This window comes from Rhea pennata, chromosome 1 (assembly GCF_028389875.1).
Source record: "Rhea pennata isolate bPtePen1 chromosome 1, bPtePen1.pri, whole genome shotgun sequence".
In the NCBI taxonomy this organism is placed as follows: domain Eukaryota; kingdom Metazoa; phylum Chordata; class Aves; order Rheiformes; family Rheidae; genus Rhea; species Rhea pennata.
This window is the reverse complement of record NC_084663.1, coordinates 201,701,731-201,725,451: the sequence shown is the minus strand read 5'-3', so window position 1 is coordinate 201,725,451 and position 23,721 is coordinate 201,701,731. Positions and strand designations below refer to the sequence as shown.

The window sequence follows — 23,721 nt, the reverse complement described above, 5'->3', positions numbered from 1 at the left end:
CTATTGTTATTTTCCTATACTTTCAGTCAGGATGAAGATGTTAAATATTGCAGATTTCTATAGCAGATTTTAGCTTGAGCAAAATATTGGAATACTAAAAGTTTATAATGAATTTTAGCTCTATTTCTGAAACTTCAGTTGTGTACTAACAATTAATACGCTTGTGAAATTTTAATTGAATTGTACGAGGGCATTTCATGTGGATATATTTCTCTGCAAATTCTTTCTATATTTGGATAACTGCTTGTCTGTCTTCACCTTGTGCCTCAAGACAACTATCCTATTTTCTGACAAACAAATTTGCAAATGTTCAGTATTTGGATCGTGTTATGTGAATTAGACTGTATTGCTATGATACATAATCAAAATAATGAAATAAGATATACTATCCATTTTTTCTTTAACTTTTTCCTATAGTATGAATGTAATGTAATTTCAGTATACTATTTTTCTATGGCATAAACTGTAAATGATTTAAAACAATTATTTGCTTGAAAATAATCTGTATTGTTTAGTAATGAATAATAAGTATTTTTATGTTACAGCAAGACATAATTTTTATTACACTTTTAGGCCATTGTCTGGTTTGTATCTGAAGATCTGTCAGCATGATGTATGGTCCAGGCAGAAGGGAAAAGATTCAGTATGAAGAATTTCTCTAAAAATTATGAAAGCATATTCAATTTGCAGAACCATTCTTAATCTGAGTAATAAAGACACATTTATTACAAACAATAGCACACTTGTTTGATTAAATGACAAAAACAAGATCTTGCAGCATGGCTGAAATATTAAGTAAGCTTTTTAGCAATTCAGAGCAAGGTCCTAATTAGGGTCCTCCAAACAGTGAATCAGGCTACCTGTTTTCTTGCTTCTTCTATGTAGGGCAAGACTTATAATTTGGGCACCTGGAGATAGCTGGCGTGACTATTTCTCTTCCTCATTGCTTCTGCTACTTCAGAAGAGTTGGAGCAAAGGTGCTGAAGCAGAATAAAGACTAGAAATTAAAGTGCTTATTTCCCGTTCATTGCGTTCATTTGAAAGTTAATGATGCGTCTTCACAGTCTGTAAAACTTAGTTTGTGCAAGGTATATTGGGGTAGGACCTCTAGGGAGTAAATATTTTTTAAAAAAAACTTTCATCTACATTTGCTAATTTCCTTATTAAAGTTCAAATTTAAGTTTCCCTTTTCCAGTAGATGAAGGGATATATTAAAACTTCCAATTAAGCTATGCATACCGTGGTACAGTTTAGGGTGGTTTATTTTGTTATTTACTATCTCAAACGAGCAGAAAATACCTTATCATTCTCATACAGATTCTGTAATAATTTATGGAGTTTTAGATAGCTAAATTCTGATTAGAAAAACATTGGTCCAGAATGCTATATATATTAGTAAAGCGGTGTATCATTTTGTACTTTTTGTCTCTATTCTTGCTTTTATCTTTCTATATGATGCTCCATTGTCTATCTTGAGTTTAACATTGATTGTGTGGGAGGTGTAAAGATTTAATTCCATAACTATGTGGAGGTACACATGTTAGTGGCAGTCAAGAGGAGAGAAGAAGGTCATATTATCTGTTTTCCCTTATGGTATGGAGAGAAGTTCTATGGTGAACTTCTAATCTTGTACAGTTGTCACCATGCCAGAAATGCAGATATGTAGTCTTTATAATGTAAGATTTGAATAGCTGCATAAAATCTGTTTATACTGCATTTTCACTTTTTTGTTTTCTATATATATTGTCTATTGATCAAGCACAATAGTTTGTCCATAAAATAGGGAAGCAGTTTAGCTATGCATTCTGATAACCATGCATATGTGAATTTTCAAAAGAGTGAAAGTGATTTATTTTTGTGTCTTGTTACACTTTGGCTTCCAAGAGGATTAACCCATATACCCACAAAAGTGTGTATTTGGGAATTATTGTTGGCACTTTTCCTGTTTTTTACTAGTGTATAATTATGGCCTTTAGACTTTAAAAAATAAAAGGTACCTATTTCAAATTAGTTTTTGTTTGTTTTTACAGGTGATCAGTCAGTACTTTGAAAGAGGAATTAGGGAGGGTAAAGCTGAATGTTCCAGTGTGAACTTTTTCCCTAAAAATAGAAGAATAAATAAAATAGCTAGAGTTGTGGAGTAGCACTGTTAAGTAGCACCTATGCTCCATTAAGCAACAAGTTCTATGAAACAACTACAAGTTGTTAAAGATATGAAAAGGTATCTTAATGCGATGAGAAAAACAAAGATGCTCCAGCTAAAATTTACTACCTTCTTTACCATTAATCTTGGCTTGAAGTAGGATCCTGCTTAGTGTACTAGTGACCAGTTAGATAATATTTCTAACATACAGAAAACTTTAAACACTGGAAGCTTCCAGTTGCTGTGATCCTTGCACAGAAGACTTTTTAGAAGTTCAACTTGCAGACTTTTTAGAAATTCAACATACTTAAATATTACTTTGCCCACCTAGGCACTGTGCCAGTAGTTTTTCTGGTAGAGGGTATATTTCACTCAAGCATGCAGTTTAATTTTCTCAGCAAAAGTTAATGCTTCTGTCAGCTGGAATAAAAATTCCACATAGCTTCACCAAGTTGTGCCTACAGCAGGAAAGCTTTGGTGACAATGGTTGTTTTAGATTAGAACTCGGCTTGCTTTCTGGCCAGCAGAAGGACACATTTTTAGCATATGCTACTATTAATAACTGGTTTTGTCAGTCATGAAGGGTAGCTTCAAGTTACTGTTTTTTTCAGTTTTGTGCTGCTAATCTGATCATCTTTCAGGAAGTTTCTCAACAGTTGGAAGCTGATACAGACTTTTATATATTTATAGGTGAAGGTCTAATTCCATTGTGCTATTTCTGAATCATAACTTTTAAACTGTTACTTTTTCCCTGCAGCTCCTGAAAAGCAAGCACACACAGCATTTGTGCTTCACCTTCCTATTGATTTGTCCACTGTGACAAATTTGCCTGGTATTGTAAGGAGTGTGGTGAAAGTGATGTTGGCAACAAGAAATGATTGAATCTATGTGTTAGTTCATGTATAAGAAGGCATCAAATCTCTGATTAAAGCTAAGGAGATAAAATGATTATGGTATGTCTCTTCTTTGTCATGTACTGTCTTGTTTAGTTTCAGACAAACCCTAAAAATCCAGCTGTGCAGAACTTTACAGCATGTAATTTGCAGAGAAGTAAGCTTTTGTACTAAAATTACAAGATAATAAGCAAATATGTTAAAGCTATTTCTGTTAGTGTAATTAGAAAACCCAGGTATCATCTACATTTGCTTTTAAAATACAGAGCCCTTCAAGAACGATGGAAGCAAGAGAAAGAAAAAGAGCAAAGACTTAGAGAGCAAGTTCTGCAGCAAAGGAAAGTTAAACTTCAGGAAGCAACTGAAAAATTCCAACGTGCTCATGTCCCTTTTTTTCAGCAAAAGAAAACAGGTTTGTAAATTAAAATGCAAAATTATTTGTGATGCATGCATTTGTCTGGTTATCAACAAAATGTAATTGAGGCAAAATTGAACAATTAACTTTACTCAAATCAATTGAATTCATTAGTATAAGCAAAGCATAACTGACAAGAAGCTCAGACCTGATATTTACTACAAATTGGGTAGAAGGAATAAAAAACCTCAACTTCTGCTCTAAAAATTGTATTATGACCTATTTCCTTATATGCTAATCACAGTATGTAATCAGCTCCCAGGGATGTCGCAGCTTCCTTTTTTTTTTCCCTCTCCTCCACTTTTTTTCATTGCAATGTGCTTATTGGTTATAATACTGTATTTTCACAGCTGTGCATAAGGTGTTATAAGGTCAGTGAAAACTTATTAGGATAATATCATGATCACTCATTGGAACATGAAACATTCAGGAATGAGTATTTTGTTTATTATTAAGTAAAAGCAGTCTTAGAATATATTAATGTATTATATAACTTCTACAGAATTGGTCAGCTTTATAAGCTGTTTTAACCCTACTGGGAAGTAGTGATCGCTTCAGCTGAGTTCCTGCCTTCTTAGTTGGAATCAGCGTAGACTGGCAGGAGATTTTAAAAGCTTCAGCCAAGTCTGATTTCCAGTCAACTTTCCAGTGTTGAAACTCTTAAGATATGGTACATTACTTAAATACTCTTTAACAGATTTACTCTCCCAACTGCAGTTGTGCCAACTGTGAGGTAATGTCTCTGACTTGAAGATCAAATGTCAGATTGAAAAAACAAAATAGAATGGTACTATTTCAGGGCTTCTTCATAGCTTTGCTAACATCCCAGACTATTTAGCAATACATCAGATCACATTTTTCTCTCTTGGATTTTCTTTATAGCAATTCTGCTTTTACCACTTTCTACCTTACCTTTCCTTATCTGTAAGAGGCAACAATTTGTGCCTGTCTAGACTCTTTTTCCACTGATTCGGTTATTAAGTCACAATTTGGCCTCTGTAAAATACCTAAAAGCCATAATTTTGGCTTATTACATGAGCATAATCATGATGTAAAAATAAAGTTGGTGCTGTGTTTTCAACTGCTTGCTTTTTCAATAACGTGGTCTAAAAATAAATATCAAAATTGTTGAATCCATGTGTTACTGTAAGCACTTAAATAGAATGGCTTTTTTTTTGAGAGAGAGAGAGCCTGAGATGTTTCAGCATTTCTGAAGTTCAAACCATTCAGTTTATTTTAACTTAGTCTGGATTTAGGGTCCCAAACTTAAGAATCTTAAAACATTTATGGTAAGATATTATAACTTTTAAAATATTTTTTTCCTATTTCATCTTCTATTCTAATACGTCTAGTCCAGACAAAAGTGTTCCTTCAGTTAGAAGCAGCTCTGGACCAAATTAAAGGATCAGTTTTAACACGAGGATTTTGCTCACCTACTAGAAACAAAACCTACTTCAGGTAAGCATTTCTCTTTACTCTGATGATCAAAAGAAGTAAATTGCTTAGTGTATTCAATAAACAGCAGATTTTTACTCTCTTTAAGATTTTAGATGATCTCTGTAGCAGCAAAAAAAGCACTTTTTTGAACTGTTCTAATTAAAATATTATGAGACATCATTAAGTTGTTTGGGTCTATTAGACAAAGTGGAAAAGGAGTTGACACAAGCCATTCCTTTCAGAGCTTCAGTGGAGATCTGGGAATAGTCAGGGCTAACCTTGTCCCTGTTCAGGTATAGCTTCACTCAGATTGGCGTGGTTATCAAGCCATCTGTTCTATGAGGTATAAAGTATTCTATCTGGATAATTTGCTTCTTCTCGTGCCTTTTTTTTTTTTTTTTTTTTTTTTTCCTTTTGACATTCGAGGATATTTTAGCTTGTATATTCATCCCATGGTCCTGTTCAATTTCTCATCCTCTATAAGAATCTGAACACTCATTTATTTCCTAATTACAATTTCCTCTGTAATTTCAGTTTATATCACATGCAATTTTGATTCCATTCTTTTTTCAACCTGTAATAGATTTACTTCCAAGAGACTAAGGCTTGATTAGCCTACAAGCTGGTGTGTTGTGTTTTTCTTTCTCTTCTTTTTATTTTCCTACTTGCCTTTCTTCTTGATTAAAGCAACTTGTTTCTTGCTTTTGTCATCCTTGATACCTAGTTCTTGCTTCATTTTCTAAACCTTAGTTCCTGTTCCTAATGATCTTACCAATTCTGTTCCAACTCTGTCTGCTATTCATTCTTGACCATATCTTGTTACAGACTCCCTGTTTTTTCAGCCTCTGTTTGCACATTTTCTTTGTCATTTGACTTGACATGCTTCTAGGTTTCTTTAATTCCTGAGTGTCAACCAGCCTCATAGTTCTTGCTAACTCTTAGCCTGTAGAAACCTGTGGTTTCCTCAGTCTTGACCTTTTTGGCTCACCTTGACCACAGTACACAGCTGTAGTAGATACTCATTTTTTTTCAGATCGCAAATATAGATTCTTTAATGTCCCACATTACTGACATTACAGGTTGTCAGTGGAGTTGAGCTCTTCAGGTAATACAGAACCTTCTTGCCATCTGAAGTAAAGGAATATCTGAGAGCAACAGTATGTAGTCATGCTCTAAATGAGCCAACCTTATGGAAAGATAAAGGCCATTTTGCTTATTAAAAAAAAAAATCCTCCTTGTTCCATTTGTGAAAATGAGCAAACTGTTGGCTGACATTTTCCAGAATAATTCAGCTTGAGGCAGTCACCCAACTACACAATCAGAAAAGTCTGATAATTTACAAATATTGGAAACGAAGATTTAAAGTGGAAAATGTTGGACAGTTTTAACTTTAGACAGTACTAACAGCATCACCTGTAGTTACATATTGTTTAGCTATCATTTAATTACCAGGCATTATTGATGCTGTATACTTTTTGAAGGGAACATATTTGAGAGTGTATAGTTTGTGCATAGCAATAAGTCAAAGTAATAAGTTACTTCCTTGCATCAAGTACCACAGATGACACTTCATCCTCATCAGCATCTAGAAACGGTTATTTCCATCAGAAGCAGATTTCAGCAATGGTTGCTTGTGATAAAATGATGCAGGAGAGCAGTAGAACAAACATGGATTGTAATCAGCTTCTCTTCCAGAAAAATCTGAAAGAAATGCAACAGCTCCTTGAAAAACAGCATTTCAGCAACTTGGAGGTATGCTCTTTTTCATGCGATTCCTAACAATTCTTAAATGTAACAGAAAGTTTCCTGAGCACAATAAAAACTAAAGGTCCATTAGACACTGAGGTCCATGAGCATCTGAGGGCACATTGCCTGTGCCCTCCTAATAGATCGTTTAGAGTAAGTTTTAAAAGTATTTCAATTAGAAATCAAAATTCCTTAAAATTGTAGGGTCATTTCAGCATAGAATTTCACAAATTCCACAAAGATACCTCTCATGTTATCTTTCTTTCTGTAAACCTAAAATAGCTGGCCATTAACTGTATTTCAGAAGTCTTGTGCTAGATCTAACCTTAAATTGGCTACTTGCAATCCACATTTAAGTTCCTGTTTCACTGATTACTACAATGCAGCTCAAAATGTTCTAAAACTACAGTTATGGTAGGTTTTTTCTTTTTCTTTTTTCTTTTTTCTTTTTTCTTTTTTTTTCTTTTCTTTTCTTTTCTTTTTTTTCTTTTTTAGTAATGTGTAGTGATTTCTTAGGCATTGACTTCAAATTTTATGAAATTCTATGTCCTTTTTTGTCCTCTTTGAAATAGATGCAGGTGTATAGTAACATAGTAACTATGTCCATAGTAACAACCCTGGAGTACTCCTTAACTTCAGACCTAAACTAACTTCTATATCCAAATCAGTTTAAAAATTCACCTTAGAAACTCAGTGAAAATCAAGAACAGAGCTCCTAGGTGATTTCTTTAAACTGTACTTTTAAGTGTGAAACATTACATTAGTCAATGTCATCTTTGATATTGGAAATACAGTATTCAATACTGTATCTTCTGCAAACACTTACTCTCATATTTCTAGAATATTATTCTCCTGGGCTATTGGTGTCTGAAATGACCTTAGCACAGTGAAGCATCATCTCTTTACATTGGTGACATGTATAGCTATGAGCTCAGTAGAGGACTTTGACTCTACATCTCTGCACAAATAAATTTTGAAGGACTGTATGCAGTCACGTATCATATTTTGAGTTCTTTGATATGCCTGAAAATATCAATATGTATATTTGCCTTTGTACCTGATTTGTTCAAATGGGTATTCACGAGAATCTTGAGAACTCTCAATAATAGAGAAAATCTCGTTCTATGAGAGTAAATTTCATTAAGGTTGAAGAGATTGTAAATGCAATTTGTTGTGGCAAGTTTGTCGGTTTGTATTCATTCTTATTTCCAAGCCTAAAAGATGGAAGAGGGAATGTCCACTCAGGGAAGACAGTGATGCTTGTAAAACTGAACTATAAGTAGCTACTTTCAAACAAAATATAGAAAATTCTACTTTTTTCAATACTATAGTTATAGTATTTTAGTTATAGTGTATAGTATAGTGTTTGCAAGTCCCTCCTTCAATGATGATGCTGAGCTTGGAAGTAGCTGCATTAGGATATCTTAGAATTATAGGGAAAAAAAAGCAAACTCTTTGAATCAATTATCTTTAATTATACAATAGTTAAAAAAAAAAAAAACTTACTATACCATAAGACTGTGAGGTACTATATTTCGCCAAACAAATCATCACATTCTATTTGAATTCTATGGAAAAAAACTGCCTTGAATTATGTATGACCTTTTCCTCTAAGTTTGACGATAATCATTTGTGAATACTGCATATAATACAAGAATTTTTGTTTATAAGATTTAATGAAGTTTTGAAAATGCTTTGGGTTCTGTAAAATTTTTTTTGCCTTCTTTTCCCTAGAATTTATTTTGCTGCTACCACTAGGGGTTGCTCAGCTTCTTCCCTGTGATAAATACTTTCAAATTATAAATATTTATACTTGAAACGTTTGGAGTTTGTTTCTTGAATTACATGCTTTGGACTCCAGTTAGAAAAATTATCATCAGGAAAGCTCTTGTCATTATTCTGAGGTCTGAGTTTCAAGGTTTAATACTTGGATTCTACTGGTGTGCATATGCTTTGTGACTTTTAGGGACAATGTAATACATTTACTAATGTTACTGATGTGAATGGGCTTCAATAGTCATGTAACCATCTGTTGTCCAAAGTCAATTCATCAGCACTTGTCTTTCTGAAACTAACTTCAAAATATTCCTCTGTGCACATGCTTTGCAGTCTAACAATCCATCGACATCCTTTGACTGACCTCTCTTTGTTTCTGTTTTTACAGGCCCAACAGGATTATAAAGATTCCTAAAATTCTTTTCTACAGAGCAATAAAGTTCCATGTAGACCCTTACCACTAGATCTTGTTGTGTTCCCTACTTTCCACCCCTAAAGATTTGTATCTTTAAGTCAAGGCTTTTAGTGACCCTTCTACTATTTTCCAAAATCCTTGTGCTTAAGATATTGGGAGCGATAGACTTCTATTTTATGCAACAGTTAGGATTGAGCCATGAAACCAAATTCAGTGGTGCATCAAATCACCATTTGCTATATGTCCATAAATATGCTCCATTTGGAAGATCTTAGTATTGTTAACTTCATTCAGAAGCAACGGTTTTACTACACAGTCCTTTTCTAATTTTATTATAGGCATAAATAAAATCTTTAAGGTGGAGCTGATAGCACTGTCTGTAGCTGAAGTGCTTTTCACCGAATGACTTTACTTTCAATTTCTTACCATTTTTCCAAACGTTAACTATCTGAGTTGAAATTCTCCATTTCTGGCAGCTGTGTTGCATTGAATAATTTAGAAAATTTCCATTTAAATGGCTCAACTGTGTCAAGGATTAATATTATTCATACATTGTATTTTTCTTTTCATCATCTCTTTAATTTAGTGGCACAGAAAGAAATTTTTGGTCAGTCCAATGCTTTATGCTCTTCCAGCAAAATAAATTATGATTGAATTAGATTGACTGAACATTTTTATCGCTGTCTTTTGGCTTTTTAAACAAAATTCTTGGAAGGAAGAGCTAATTTACAAGAGGAAATAGGTATAGTTTACAACATGGGGATCATATTTTTCTCTTCCTTTATAAAATGATAATTAGGGCTTTCAAATGGAATCTGTGAAATCTGAGTTGAAATCCCTTCTCTAAGTTGAGAAACAGAAAGCCAAGTTTAAATTCCTGTTTCAAGATATTGTACAACCATTGATGTACTCCATACTGGTCTTTCAATGCATGCTGTTCCACTTGGCATAAAATACTTCAGTATTTATAAAGAAGGGCGGGAACGCAAGTATCGTTTCTCAGAATTCTTGGTATTACAAGCATCATCTACACGCATGCACGTATCTATGCACTAAATTATTTTTACCATACTTTATAGCTGTTTAAAGTGATTTGTAGTACTAAAAGAGAGTAAATCACTAAATTTTTGGAAAATACGTGATTAGATTAATGAAACATGCAGAGAATGTTGACTATTATGTGAAACTGTCTCACTAGATAAGCTTATTTCTAAAGAATATTTCTAATATTACATATATAAATATAAATAATATTAAAAAAGGATTTATATAACTGATTTAAGATTTCCTCAGGTAAAACTGTCAACCACTTTCTGCCTTTGTTGCTGCTCTGCAGTGCACAAGACAAAGTGGCATCATTTGCAAAATTATGCTACCTTTGTGATAATATTTACACTGTCAAAAAATGCTTTTATAAAACTTTGTCCAATTTGTGTATTTTACCTTAAAATCTGAATCAGAATAATCCAGGAAGGTAGATTTTGAGTTTTCTAGAAGATGAAGAAATACTTTCCTTCATCAATTATTCTTTCCCCATAAATCAGACTTGGTTGGAAAGATTTTCCAGGAAGGATCATTTCAGGGATTTAAGTCTCCCTATTAAGACTTTAGCCATTGCTCTGAGAGGGGATTATTTCTTTGCCTTAAAGTGGAAAAAAAAATCCGAGAATTATTCCCCTTTGATTTCTGTCTCTGAATTATTGTCTGGAAATAAATTTATTTACAAAATATGTGTTTAAAACATCATTACCTTGTTTTTCTCCTACAATCTGTAAATTCCAAGGAAATATAAATGGTTATATATATATATATATATCTTTTTTTTTTACCTGATCTCTCTTCTTCCTTTCTGGAATAACCAAAATGGCATTGAATATAACAAGAGATTGGTAAATAACTGTGAATTTGCTAATTAAATTATATCATCACATTCTACAGATAACATTGAAATGATTATTTTATTAATTGAAAATTAAGGGGCTCCAGAATTAATATTGCATATTCAAGCTTATTTTTCCTTTATGTTTTTGCCTTATGACAGTTTTCAATTATGCAGTCTCATTCTATTTTTTATGGCTCCATCTCTTAAATTTGCAGACTAGATGGTGACTGCTTTAAGAAAAGTTGTTTATTAACAAGCTAGACACAAAGTGACTTATACATTGTGATGCTCAAGGCTCCAACTTAGTGATTTAATAAATATCATTATGAATTCAGTTTCAGGGGCTTAATTCTTTGTTTAGCCTAGATGCTGGCACCTGCAGTAGGGATGCTAAGAGCCAGCATCTAGGAGTTAGCCTATAAAAGACAGTGGTGTTGGTAGGTGTGCTGGTAAACACAGCTTCCAGGAAATAAAGAAGCTTCTCTATAGTAATCCTAGACCTCCACAAATTCTTTAGAGGGTTAAACAGAGTATTAGTTAATGATAATAATAACAATGGGTATAAATCAGTAATCCTTCTTTCTCTTATCTTAGTTCCTAACTTATTTTCTGGAGGATGCATCAGCAGAAATATTTAGTCCTCGTGATGTTTTGTTTTACCAAAAGAGTAAAATTATATGTAATGAAGGATCAAATCTATTTTCAACCTGCAACAAAACTAGATAGCACTGCTTTTGTTTTTAAAAGTTGCAGTTTTCCTTGCATCCTTCAGATTTACTAGTTCAAACCAACCTACTCTAGAACAGTTTTTAAATCAATGTAATAGTCTTAAGAAAAATCTTCCTGTATTTAACTGAGTCTTTTTTAGAAACACATGCTTAGTTAAACAAGTATAATTTCCAGTTTAGACAAAAAATAAGACTTAGCACCCATGTCTTCTTGTTTTTTCTCATTTGATAATTTCAGAGTTAATTCTTAAATTTGGCTTGATATAGAAAACTTCAAGCATATGCCTTCTCCTTCTTTGATCAGGTTCAAGCAGAGGTTAACAATATAATTTAGCTAAATATAAAGGTTAATAAATAACTAACAAAGCATTATTTATTCTTTTCTATTAGAAAGATACTAGTTTGTGTAGCCTTTGTTTGAAAATGTTCCCTAAAGGGATCTTTGCCTACACTTGGTTCTTTGTTCTTGTATTTGGTTTCTTTATCTCAGATCATAACTATAATAGAAGTCTGTACCAACATCTGAACATTTAGTGCAAGATAAGATGTAATTTAACCATAAAAAGTCCTTTAGGACTCAGTAAGCATTTTATTTTGCAATTCTAAATATTTGTACAGCTATACACTATGCAATATTATGGTACAAAAATGTTATTAGAATGAATTTTAATATGAAAATATGCTCTTATTAATTGTTTTATGTCTTCCTTAGTAAGTTTTTTTAAAAAAATAATTCTATTTTTGTAATTGCCAAAGGATATGTAATCACTTACCTAGCTTAACAGATCTTGCTACATGAAACTTTAAAGTAACTTGTCAAAAAAAAAAAAAAGTTGTGGTTGTTTCATATATCCAATACAGCTTCTCTTATTTTTTCACCAGAATACTCTCTAACATTCATTCTAAAATCTCTTAGCTGCTCTGTCATGTGGAAGTGAATTTAACAGCAGAGAGGGAGAGAGAGACAGAAAACAAGTTTTCCCTGATGTTTTATCTGTATTTTCAAACCTCTCATTTTAAAAAGTGTATATTTTCCAACCATGTCAGGCATCTCACTGTTTGGGTGGTGCAGTATTAGTAATGAAAATATCTGCATAATACATGCACACTTAAAGGCACCACACTTGCTTCAGATGGTGCCTGACCTTCTTATGATCACTGAATTCATGTTGCACAAAGAGGCTGACGAAGTGGATGGAACTCTTGTGTACCTTTTAAACTTGATCTAACCTTATAGATCAGACAGTATTTTCTTCTTCCAGAACAGTAAAAAAGAATGAGGTATTATAATTATGATAGCCGAGAACTGTTTTCCATGTTTGTCATGACAAGATGCAAATCTTAATCACTTGTGCCACTTTTTATTACGATAAACATATTCAGTCTAGTATTATAGAAAAATTCCAGTTTGGGGCAGATCCAATATCAAACTTATGTTTTCATGGATTCTCCTTCATTTTTTAAATTCCCTTTCATGTTAGAGCACAAGAACTTTCCTGTGTCATATGGTAACTCAGAAACAGCAGTCCTCTTTAGACTCTCTAAATCTTATTCTTTTGTGATATTGTAGAATTAATGTAAAATTTAGAATTAATTTTGCTGAACTCTACAGCATATTCCTCAGAATTTGTTCCATAGGCCACTTTGCTTGCTTGCTTGTTTGTTTACCTTTTTGGCAGTTGTGCACAGCTATGATTTGAGTTGATGGAAACATTCATGTTGCTATGACCGAAAGCCTTAAAAACACAAGTTGCAAACTTGATTTTATTTTACCCTAAGCTCTCATTAATAAAAAACTACTCAATGAAAAAAAAAAAGATTTAACAGTCTTGTTTTATGTCTGTATTTCAGAATTTTCATCAAGAAGTCAAGAAAGTAGCCAGTTCTGAAAGCCTGTCAAGCCTGGACAGTCTTGAAGCTGGAGAACAAAATGGAAATTACGTAACACCGAGTGAATCATCTTTGACTACACAGTGTGACTGTGCCCTGAATAATCCAGAGAAATCACAGATTAGAAATACTGGTTTACTTTATACAGATGAGAATAATTCTTCTAAAAATAGGCATTTAAATAATTGTCTGAGAAATGTAGAGTCCCAAAACGACCAGAACTTGCCTATTCATGATTCTTCAGCTAAACATAATGTTCTAACTCCTGCTGAACATATAAACAATTCAGAAGAGGAATCATCTATATCTTGCAGGTCAGAACAACAACCAACAAAGGTCTCTGCCTCTGATAAGCACGAACACCCTATAAATAATCCATTTACTTTTCTGAAAAATATAAAAGAAAAAAACTGTCTGTCTTCTGAAATGGCGGGTGTATTGTCCACTGGTAATCCTGTATTCAAACCTAGCAAAGCCTGGGCCATTTCAGGGGAAGGAGTTCAGGATTTGATACACGATCAGAGTTTTGAAGTGACCCCACAGAGAAGAAGTGTATCTGTACAAACCTCCTATCAACCTATTGCAACATCTGTAATTTTATTTCCTAATCAGAAGTGTTCCACTGACATTAGCAGCACTTCTTGCTCAGCTAATATTTCACAAAAGGACAAAAACACCAATACAGTGTTTTTAAAAAATCTTTTAGGCAAAATGGCAGAAACAAAAGAAGAAAATATGAAATATATTGATAACATTAATCCAAGATCACCTGTATTTCAAGACATACAAAATGCTTCCATTCTGTGCAATGCTAAGCAAGTGAAGAATAAAGAAGAAAAGGGAAATATAATTGAAACTATGTCTCTATTGTCTGGTACAGAGTTCAGTTCTGACATTTTTGCACAACACAGAAACCTGAAAAACAATATTCATGAGAAAAAAGAAGCAGAATTATTTAAAAGTATCTTAAAGAAAGAATCTAAATATGAGCATAGTCATTTCAAAGCCTTTGATATGAACCGCAGGATCCGTTTTGGAACTCAACCTGTGTCTTCTCTCAGAGACAGTTTGGAACTGGCAAAAATGAAAAAGAAGAATGCAGAAAATGAAAAAAACAATGGAAACCTAAGATGGTTTGATCAAACTCACCATGTAATAATAGAAAATAAAGAAAAATGTAATGAAGAGAATACCAGTGAATTACCCTCTGCACAGCAGCAGTGTGTTCAAACTACAAGTAATGCTCCTAAGACTAATTTAAGTATTGCTGCTCACCCTTCAAATTCAGTGTGTACAAAAAATCATCAGGAGTATTCTCAGATACCAAAAGCAAGTGTTAATGCTGGAGAATCAGAAAAAGCCTGTATGTCTTTGAATACTGTCATGTCTGCTGGATCCTATTTTGCTAAACCAGCTTGGATGGTATCAAAAGGTGAAGAAATTAACTCCCCTGTAAGTATTAGCAATTCTAAAATTCAGGCAGGTAATCAACACAAAAATAAGGCAAAGATAACTAGACAGCCAAGAGCCCAGGCACATGTTATGCCCAAGAATAGAATAGGCACTATAATCCATCCACAGTCTGCTACTGAAGCCAACAAAATTTTAAAAGCTCAAGAGAAAATTTTAGCACCTCAACCACCACCTACACCTATGCCAGGAACCAGAACTGGTGAAAATGTAGCCAACTTTGAGTGTCAACCATTGCATTCTTCAAATCTTCAAACTACCAATACCAGTAGTAACTATTTAAATGAACGACATGTTTTGTTAGAAGATCAGGTTTTAAATAGAAACATTACAAAAAATAGTAAGAGTTTTACTTGTACTTCTGACTTGGCCACTGTGATGTTATCTACACCATGCTGTAGCAAGTCCAAATACAAACCTTTGACAAAAAACGTTTGTTCTGTAAATAGCATTCAGGCGAGTGCCTGTCAAAACTGTTCAGTAGTAACCTGCACTAAAAGAAGACCTATTCATGCAGAAAATGAAGTACATCTAGATCGTATCCAAACAGATGAAAAAACAAGTACCTCATGGCAGGAAGTGTATAATGCTGTAGCTCAGAAAGAGTGTGCTACTGGTAAGAATCATTTGTTTCTGGGTTTGGAGCTGGGGGATGTTCAGAACAAAGTCTTTTAAAATTATATCACTTTTTTTTTCATTTAAGACATTTAGCTCTCTGTTCATCACCATGCAGCCAGTATGAACAACATTTAACTTGTCATTATTATTTATATTCTATTGGTTTCTATAGATTCCCATTTTTATAAATTCTACACAGTATTGATTGAGAACAGGGTATTTTCCCTGGGATTGTATTCTTAACTAATGAGCAGATGTGGCAGGTTGTTCAATAATGACATATAAAGAAGAGAGTAAGTTTATTTGAGAAAGTTTTACAAGGTGACTAGGAGCTGTAGCCTGCAATCTGACATTCACTGCCACCTGAGAGTGAAAGAAAAGTAGATCTAATATGTTTTTTAAATTATGACATCGTAAATGTCCAAAATTGTTAGGATTTAGTCTCATTAATACAGCTAATAATCAAATATATTGTAGATTTAAATTTAATAATGAAAGAAGTCCCTACGAGAAAAATGTTGTTTTACTGTAGAATATGTCTGATTTTTAAAGAATTTAAATAAATTTTAGGACCAATACCTCATTTTGTTAAAAATAATCTTGGAAACATTATGGTGCAGAGTTGTTGGCAAGATAAAGGAGAGATCCCTCAGAAAGTTCAGGAGAACAAACCTTAATCTCCTCCTGTTTTTTACATTTCAAACTATGTTTCAAACTTTTTGATTTGTTTTACTTCTCCTCTGCTGCCTAGCTACACATCTTTGCCTTCAGGCAATGATGGCATCCTTTTGCTTGTAATTTATACTACAAGAGTTGTCCAGTGGTTTCCTTCCTGGTGGAGGCAGAGCTCCTGAAACTGTAAACCCTACTTATCCATGAGCAGCATCCCGAACTTCTGAACATACTGTGATCATCCTGAGGATCAGTCATGCAGCTCAAAGATACTTTCTAGCACGATGAATAATTTCCATAATTTAAAAAGTGCATTTCTAGTTTTATTTCCAGTAGATGCATAGTTTTAACTACCAAGTATTTTGGAACAGTTCTGTTGGAAACAAACAGGGGTATTTGAATATCCTTGGCCTAAAGGAGGTAGAAGAAATACAAAGTTTAATCTGCTTGTCCATTCTAGTTTAAGATGAAAAAAAAAAAGATGAACTTAAGCTGTGTTAAATTTACTTATTTGATTTTACATGGAAATAAATTAAGATGGAGCATTGTGCTACCATGCATGATGCCTCCAGCAGAGATACTTGCCTGTTTATGTCCTCATTTGGATATCAAACTAGTGATACAAAGTTTAGTGGTCCAAACTTGGGCATGTGCCCACTGCACATACTGTCTTCACTGCAACTTTTAAAACTACATTTCCAGTGTTAGGTAGCTCAAATTCTTGTAGAGGAAGAGCTGAGTAACATCCTTTTATAATTTGAGTGGCTCTTTTTCAGTATCTGCTTAGGTATGTTGTGGTTTGTAAGTCGTCTTTATGTTAAATGCTCTAGATAACTCTTAACGACTTGCTATTGCTTGTGCTATTGCCTCTACATGCACAGAGAGCATCACAGTCTTTGACCTGAAGCACTTGCTAAGAGAGACTGAATGCTGCATTGTTCTTCTTGAGTGAATTATCTGTTGTAGCAATATTACAGGGTTCAATAAGGTCTGTGAGGAAACTATAAAAAATGTGATCTGTTGCAATGTATGCTGAAAGAAGAGTAAGTTGGAACAAGATTAATAAAATAAAGTTATTGTACATAAGAATCTTCCTTTAAATGGGATTCCAGGCTTCAATGGTGTATTTTCTGGCCGGCATGTATTATTCTCTGTAGCTGGATACTAAAATTATTTTAAGTTCTTTGGTGCCAGTAAAATGCTTTTAAAATGTGTTTAACATTTAGCCTGTGACAAACATGGCACTACTTCACATTCTCAGAGTTAAACAAGGTAGACTACTCAGTATCTCATGGCCTTAAAGATACTATTACTTGCTAAGTTTTTGTCTTAAACTTCCCAATGGAGTCTTTTCATAGGCACAGATAGGCATAGGCAGGTCTTGCATACTACTTAAATTAAATGTTGATGCACACCAACAGATTAACTTCAGATTTCATTTTTTCAGAAAATCACTGTATGATTACTAATATAGCAAGGGGGTTCTTTGCTTCTTTTTAAATGCTCCTCCATAGCCAATATTACATGATCACATTTCCTTTCCATTTCATGTGACACTCAGCATGGTGAGTCACATTACAATAATTCATATATAACTAAATAGCAACCTACCAAAGCTAATGTGAACCATGTTACTATTGATGGTTGCAGCCTGATGAATAGTTTCAAATCTGCTTCTAGGATGAATGAATTACTACTTCTACAAATGATAAAATTCACTAAAAGACTGTCTACTAATTTCCCTCTTATTTTCTAAGACCAGGGGGCATCTTACTCTATATAAGCCATCTTGATTATCTAGGATTCAAAGTGGGGTTTCACCTAACCTGCTTATAAATGTCTACATACAAACTAATCATATGGACTTGATATCCCCACACTAATATGAAATGAAATGAAATATACCTTAGAAGTGCCTGTTAATCTCCTTTAACAATAAAAAAACTCAGAGAGATCACAAGTAAACTTATACAACATAAACACCTAAATTTGGTCAGAAGAATTTACCCACTATTAGTAGTTTTGTTACTAGTGTCTTTATCATGTGTTTAGACGCTTTTGGCTTGTTTTTGTCTGCATCTCTTTTAAGGTGTTGTTCCTGTTAGAAGACAAAAACAGTTTTCTGACAGCTGTAAAAATAGACAGAGAGCTTTTTTAGAAGGAAGAAGACAAAATATATCCTCTAGAAGATGGAAGCCTACTCACTGTACACAGGTAAATATTAGATACTATGAAAACAAAGATTATTAATCCCCAAAATGGAAAAAGTTTCAGGAATATCAAAGTTTTGTTTTATATCAGAGAATTTTGATGCTTAGTCAGCTTTCTGACACTGTTAATAAAGATAATAACACCAACTAGAACACAAACACTGTATTAGTATATGCTCATATTTTTGCAGTTGAAAATATTACATTTAGTAGTATGAAATAATAAAAATGTTCAAAAAGTATTACAGTTATCTTAAATTGCATTAAAATATTCTTATAATATTTTAATAGAATTCAATATATTTTGTCCAGCTGAGTCCTGTTCAATCTGCGTTTGAGCCAGTACAATATATGAATAACACCTATGAATCTAATGAAGGTATAGTAACACTTCAGGTCCTTGTTATAGGTAAAATAGTGACCTAATATATCTGCTACGTAACATCCCTTGTGTTTTTGGCATCAGTGATTCTAAGAAAGTGTAGTTTGTTGTGTAGACCTATTTTTTTCATAGAAGTGTATGAGTAGCACTGTATATCGTGATATCAATGGTTTTCTAAAAGCATTATGAAATATAGTCAAATTTCAATCCTTCTTGCTTTGTATTTAACTATATTATAGTAACACGGACAGGTGTTGGTTACTATCATTATATATTAATAAAGTTGTTATAACTTGCTGTGGTGTCACGCCATTGTAAGATGTAGCAGTGATCTTAACTATACCATTTTCTTACGGATGTTGCTTCTTGACTTTGCCACCTCTTTGTTCGTTTAATGTGAATTTTATGTGTTTTGCAGACATATAGTCATGAAAGCAAGTAGTATATTTAAATGTCATGAACTCTTCTCATTTGAAAAGTTACCCTTGTAATCTCTTTAGTTTCAGAGAGCACAGTTCAGTTTCTTATGGCAGAAAAACTAGCTAGTACATCATGTGCAGAAGATGAAATCCTCGCAGCTATGGAAAGTGCGCAACCAGCCAAACAACCCTTGCTTCTTAACAAGGCTCAGTGTCTAGGCATGAGTGCACTTTCAATAGAAGAACAGAAGATTTTCCAGTCTCTTGATCACCTCAATCAGAGGCTACAAAGTAAGCTTGATAATAAATAGGATTCTACATCAAGTGATTAACTTTGTATTTTGTTCTCATTGGTTAGTTTGGATTAAAAACATGAATTCTCTGGATAGAATAGTTTTTTCATCTCATTGCATTTTATTCTTTAGTAAACAGTAGAAACAAAATCATGAAACCCTTCTTATTGTCAATAGAAATTCATTAAAAATAATTGCAACTTGGCCTTAGTCAAAAATCATTGAAAAGTATGACTGGAGGACACTTTCAGAAACTAGATCAGCCCAACTGTAGCTGTTGTTTCTGAGAGATGTCTGTCAAAATTGTTCTTTAAAGTGTACAGAGATAAAGATTCCAGTTTCACTTAGGAATCTGTTTCAACGTTTATCTATCCTAAATTTTGATGTAACAATTATTTTTGTCCTAATTACAGTGGACTTAAAAAACATCCTTTTTGTATCTGTTTTTTATGCATTTGAAAGCTTATAATATTTTCCCTTTTATTTCAGCTTTTCCCCATTGGTAATTTTAGACCTCTAATTGTCTTATTGACCTCTGGTCTTATTATTATTCTCTGGACTCTCTCCATTTAACTCATTTCTTTCTTAAGATATACCCAGAACTGAACACAGCACTTCAGTTGTCTTATTCTTCTTTTTATACATCACAATATCTTTTGTCTTTCTTACAATCACAAAAGCTTTGGAACTGTAGTTTCAAACAGATTTGCAGCCTATTCAAGCTTGGTAGTGTCTGCAGATTTAATATACTTATCTTCTATGCTGTCATTCACATCATTAATGTGAATGCTAAATGATGCCAGATACAGACTGCAGGAAGATCCTACTTGCAGTGTGACAATGAACCACTGATAGATACTATTTTAATGCTCTTTGCCATCAATTTTGCACACATTTCTACAAGTTTCTTTTGGGTCAGGCTTGAAAACTCTAAAGTCTATGAGAATATGGATGGCAATTTCATTGCATGCAGCCCATGACTGTGGATCAGATATCTTTTCACACTGTTTGCAAATAACATTCCATGCATATTAATGAGTTGACATCAAAAGTGTTCAAAAGCCCATTCGACTATCCAGAAGAAAAGATTTCTTGGCGTGGATCTACATTAAGCCTTCCTAGACTTCTCACAAGAATGTAAGACAGTGGCAAAGGGCTTATCAAAACTTTTTAAGCTGTTCTAGAAGAAAATTGGAATGATTTTATAGAGTATTCTTGGCAAATTTAGTTCTTGACCATTATTTATTATCTTATAATACTTTTAAATTGTTTGATTATATGTTCCAGTACTTTTTGCAAATTCAGTTGAATTGACTGGTTTGTATCCTCAACTTTTTTTTTTAATTTATAGTGAATGGCTTTTCATTTTCCAGTCTTTTAGAATGTACCTCTTCTCAACAAATTCTAAAAGACGATGAGTAAAGTTCTGAGCTTGCTACAGCCAGCTCTGAATGTTTAGGTGAATATCATTTGCCCAAATATTTTTAAAATGTCTAACTTACTTGAATATTCCCTAATTCCCTACCTACCCTCTCTCTATGCCAGACTGATGATTTCCAGCGGTCCCTTCCAACCCAAACTATTCAGTGACTCTGTGATTTTTTTTTACCTGCTTTATACTGGTGATAATTATATGAACTGCCTGATCACAGTAGGCATTTTGGTGAAGAATGTGGAGAAAAGTCTGTACTTGTTGGCTCACTACTCATTGGAGATAAAAATTGTGAAGAGAAGAACATTTTCATTGGTCATCTTATTTCAGCAAACATGCATGTGGAGTGACTTTTTGAGTCTTTTGCTACTGTATCTACTGTTTCATGTTTACTTTGACCTATATGGTCACACAGGTCTTTTGTACAAATTATCGGTAGTTTGACATAGTTTCTGCATTTTTAATGCTTCATCGTGTATTTGAAATTAATGGAGAACTTGTGGTTTAGCCCTTGTGGACTTCTTTACTGGACATCCTAACTTTTCATACCAGCGGCATAACTTCTGCTTGCCATATATACTGTTTATGGAAGTGCCAGCGCTCCTTAATTTTCCTTTTTCCTTGGATATGTTTCCTATGAAATGTTGGTGTTATTTTGCTATATCACTTCTTTCCCTAGAAATTGTCAACTGCATCATTTCATGGTCAGTTTACCCAAATTCTCTTCCACCCTCACACTTTTAAATAGTTCCTATGGACTGGATTTAAACTAAACTGAGGCATGTTTTAGGCTGTTAAGCTCTTGCACACTATCCATATCTTCCTACGTCAAATGGTGGATTGCCTGACTTTGGAGAAAAAGGCTTCAGTTTTCCCTAGACTGAAACAGCAGGATAAAAGAACTTTGCAGTCACTTAGAAACTCTCTGCAACAACTTTCACATTTCTGTCAAACAGTGGTTCAAAACTTCATTACCTTATAGCTCATGGTTATTGCTTCCAGGCAAATAAAAGAAAAGAATTCCTTCTTTTGCAGGTGAGGAGTTTTAGTATGATGTGCTCAGGTTAGACAGGAGATATTAAGAAAGAAATACAAGAAAATGGAAAATAAATTACTGCATAAATGACAGAGAAAGGACCAAAAAAAAGAGAGGTAAAGATAAAAACAGCAAAGGAACTGGAAGCAGTAAAGCTAGAGTTTACAAAGTGTGAAAGAAAAACAATGTGAGAAGTATAAGAAAAATGTGTAAGGAATATTAAAATACAAAGGAACTATAGAAGATAGCTGATTGCAAATGATATAATTGAAAAAAAAAATTAAGACAATACACATTATAAATTTATATATTTACTTAGCTTTCTTAATTATTTTGGAATTAAAATTGGTAATAAGAAGCTGTGAAATTTTACAGGTAGACTTACTATGTACTAACTTTCCATACTGCTACAAATTATACATGAAGTTCATCACACAACATTATATCAGTTCCCCTTTTGTCTTAGCTACATGCAGTGTGGAAAGAGAATTAAATGGAAGGCTATTGTGCCTCCTTTGGTCTATCTCACCCAGTCTTACTGGATGTTACAGGGGCTGGTAGAACCCCTCGCTGCCTTCAGGCCTTTCTTGGCTGCAAGAGGGAAGAGAAGACCTTTCAGGAGCCAGTTTGGTCAACTCTTATTAGCAGTTCCCCTTTATAAGCTATAAAGTTACAGTTCTGCACATTAGGTTGAAGCATCCATCCAAGTGACATTAGTTCAGTGATACCTTGATCTAAGGAGCATGTGGAAGCAATCCATTTTGGATGTGATACCTTATTTTATCAAATTACATTTCTGAAAAAGTGACTATGTTCTGGCTGGGCTTACATGGCTAAAATCATTCTTGATGGAGAAGCTCAGTTTTGATAAACTGTGAACATTTTGATCCCCTTTTGGTTTTGCTTTTACATAATATTAAATTAATTGACTAAAACTTTCATAGTAGTAATTTTTAATGAGTAATGGTTAGTCACAAAGCAATCTAAGTCTGAAATTTTTGTTGCCAGCTCTGAGTACCTGGAATTCTTTTCTCTACCTTTAGATCTCTTTATAGTTACTATATGTTTTGTTCAGATAATAATATCCACTTGTAAATTTCAAAAATACAGATATGATATATGATGTATAATTTAACAGCTGTTAGCAGAGGAAAACATGAACAGTGCTATTAAACTACATTTCCACAGTCTTCAGGAATTTTTCTGCTGAATATTTGACTGCAAATCATAATTCTTCTCTAGTATTTTGTTTAAATAATAGTAATGCTATAATTTTATGATATTTTTAGATGTACAAGAAGCCATTATGAGAAATATGTCTACTTCAAGTGTTTTGCAGATAATCGCCCCTTTGGTAAGAATTTTAACTTAATTGTGCTCAGCTTTAGTTGCTATTAGCTGACCTTCTGGATTATTTTATAGTAAAAATATAATTGAAATTATTGACATTAGTCTGTTTAAATGGCTTTTTAGATTTTCAGATTTCCATTTATGTAAACCAGGATCTACTAATAAACTTTATAGCATTGTGATCAGGTTTTGACAGTTTATAACAGACTGTCTTGTTGTTTGGCTTCAGTTGCCCTTGGAACCTGAAGACACCTGAAAAGCCCAGTAGGTTCTAAGAACCTTCAAGGAGTAGTAATTTAGTAGGGTCATTTGAACTACACAGAGCTCATAATTATGTTCTTCCTAAAGAAAGAAAGCGGAATGATGCATGGTAGTCCATGAAGTAATTGGTAATACAGTGAATTGTCACTTAGACTTGCAGATATACTATGTTCTATAAGAAATAGGTACTACTTTTCCTCTCTGTTTGTATTTTGTTTCATATATTCTGGATTCTGTCACTTTGAAACAAAAG

The 23,721-nt window shown here is 33.4% G+C and overlaps 1 protein-coding gene across 1 annotated transcript in view; it reads left to right on the top strand.

Annotated features, from left to right (window-relative positions):
- The window catches only part of CEP126 (centrosomal protein 126), a 32,304-nt gene that overhangs the window by 6,925 nt on the left and 1,658 nt on the right, over positions 1-23,721 (top strand). The window contains exons 3-10 of the mRNA XM_062577725.1: positions 3,303-3,448; positions 4,804-4,909; positions 6,442-6,640; positions 13,287-15,411; positions 18,175-18,299; positions 18,587-18,674; positions 19,178-19,387; positions 23,147-23,211. Of these exons, the coding sequence (XP_062433709.1) occupies positions 3,303-3,448; positions 4,804-4,909; positions 6,442-6,640; positions 13,287-15,411; positions 18,175-18,299; positions 18,587-18,674; positions 19,178-19,387; positions 23,147-23,211 (3,064 nt within the window). The remainder of the gene's footprint in view (positions 1-3,302; positions 3,449-4,803; positions 4,910-6,441; positions 6,641-13,286; positions 15,412-18,174; positions 18,300-18,586; positions 18,675-19,177; positions 19,388-23,146; positions 23,212-23,721) is intronic.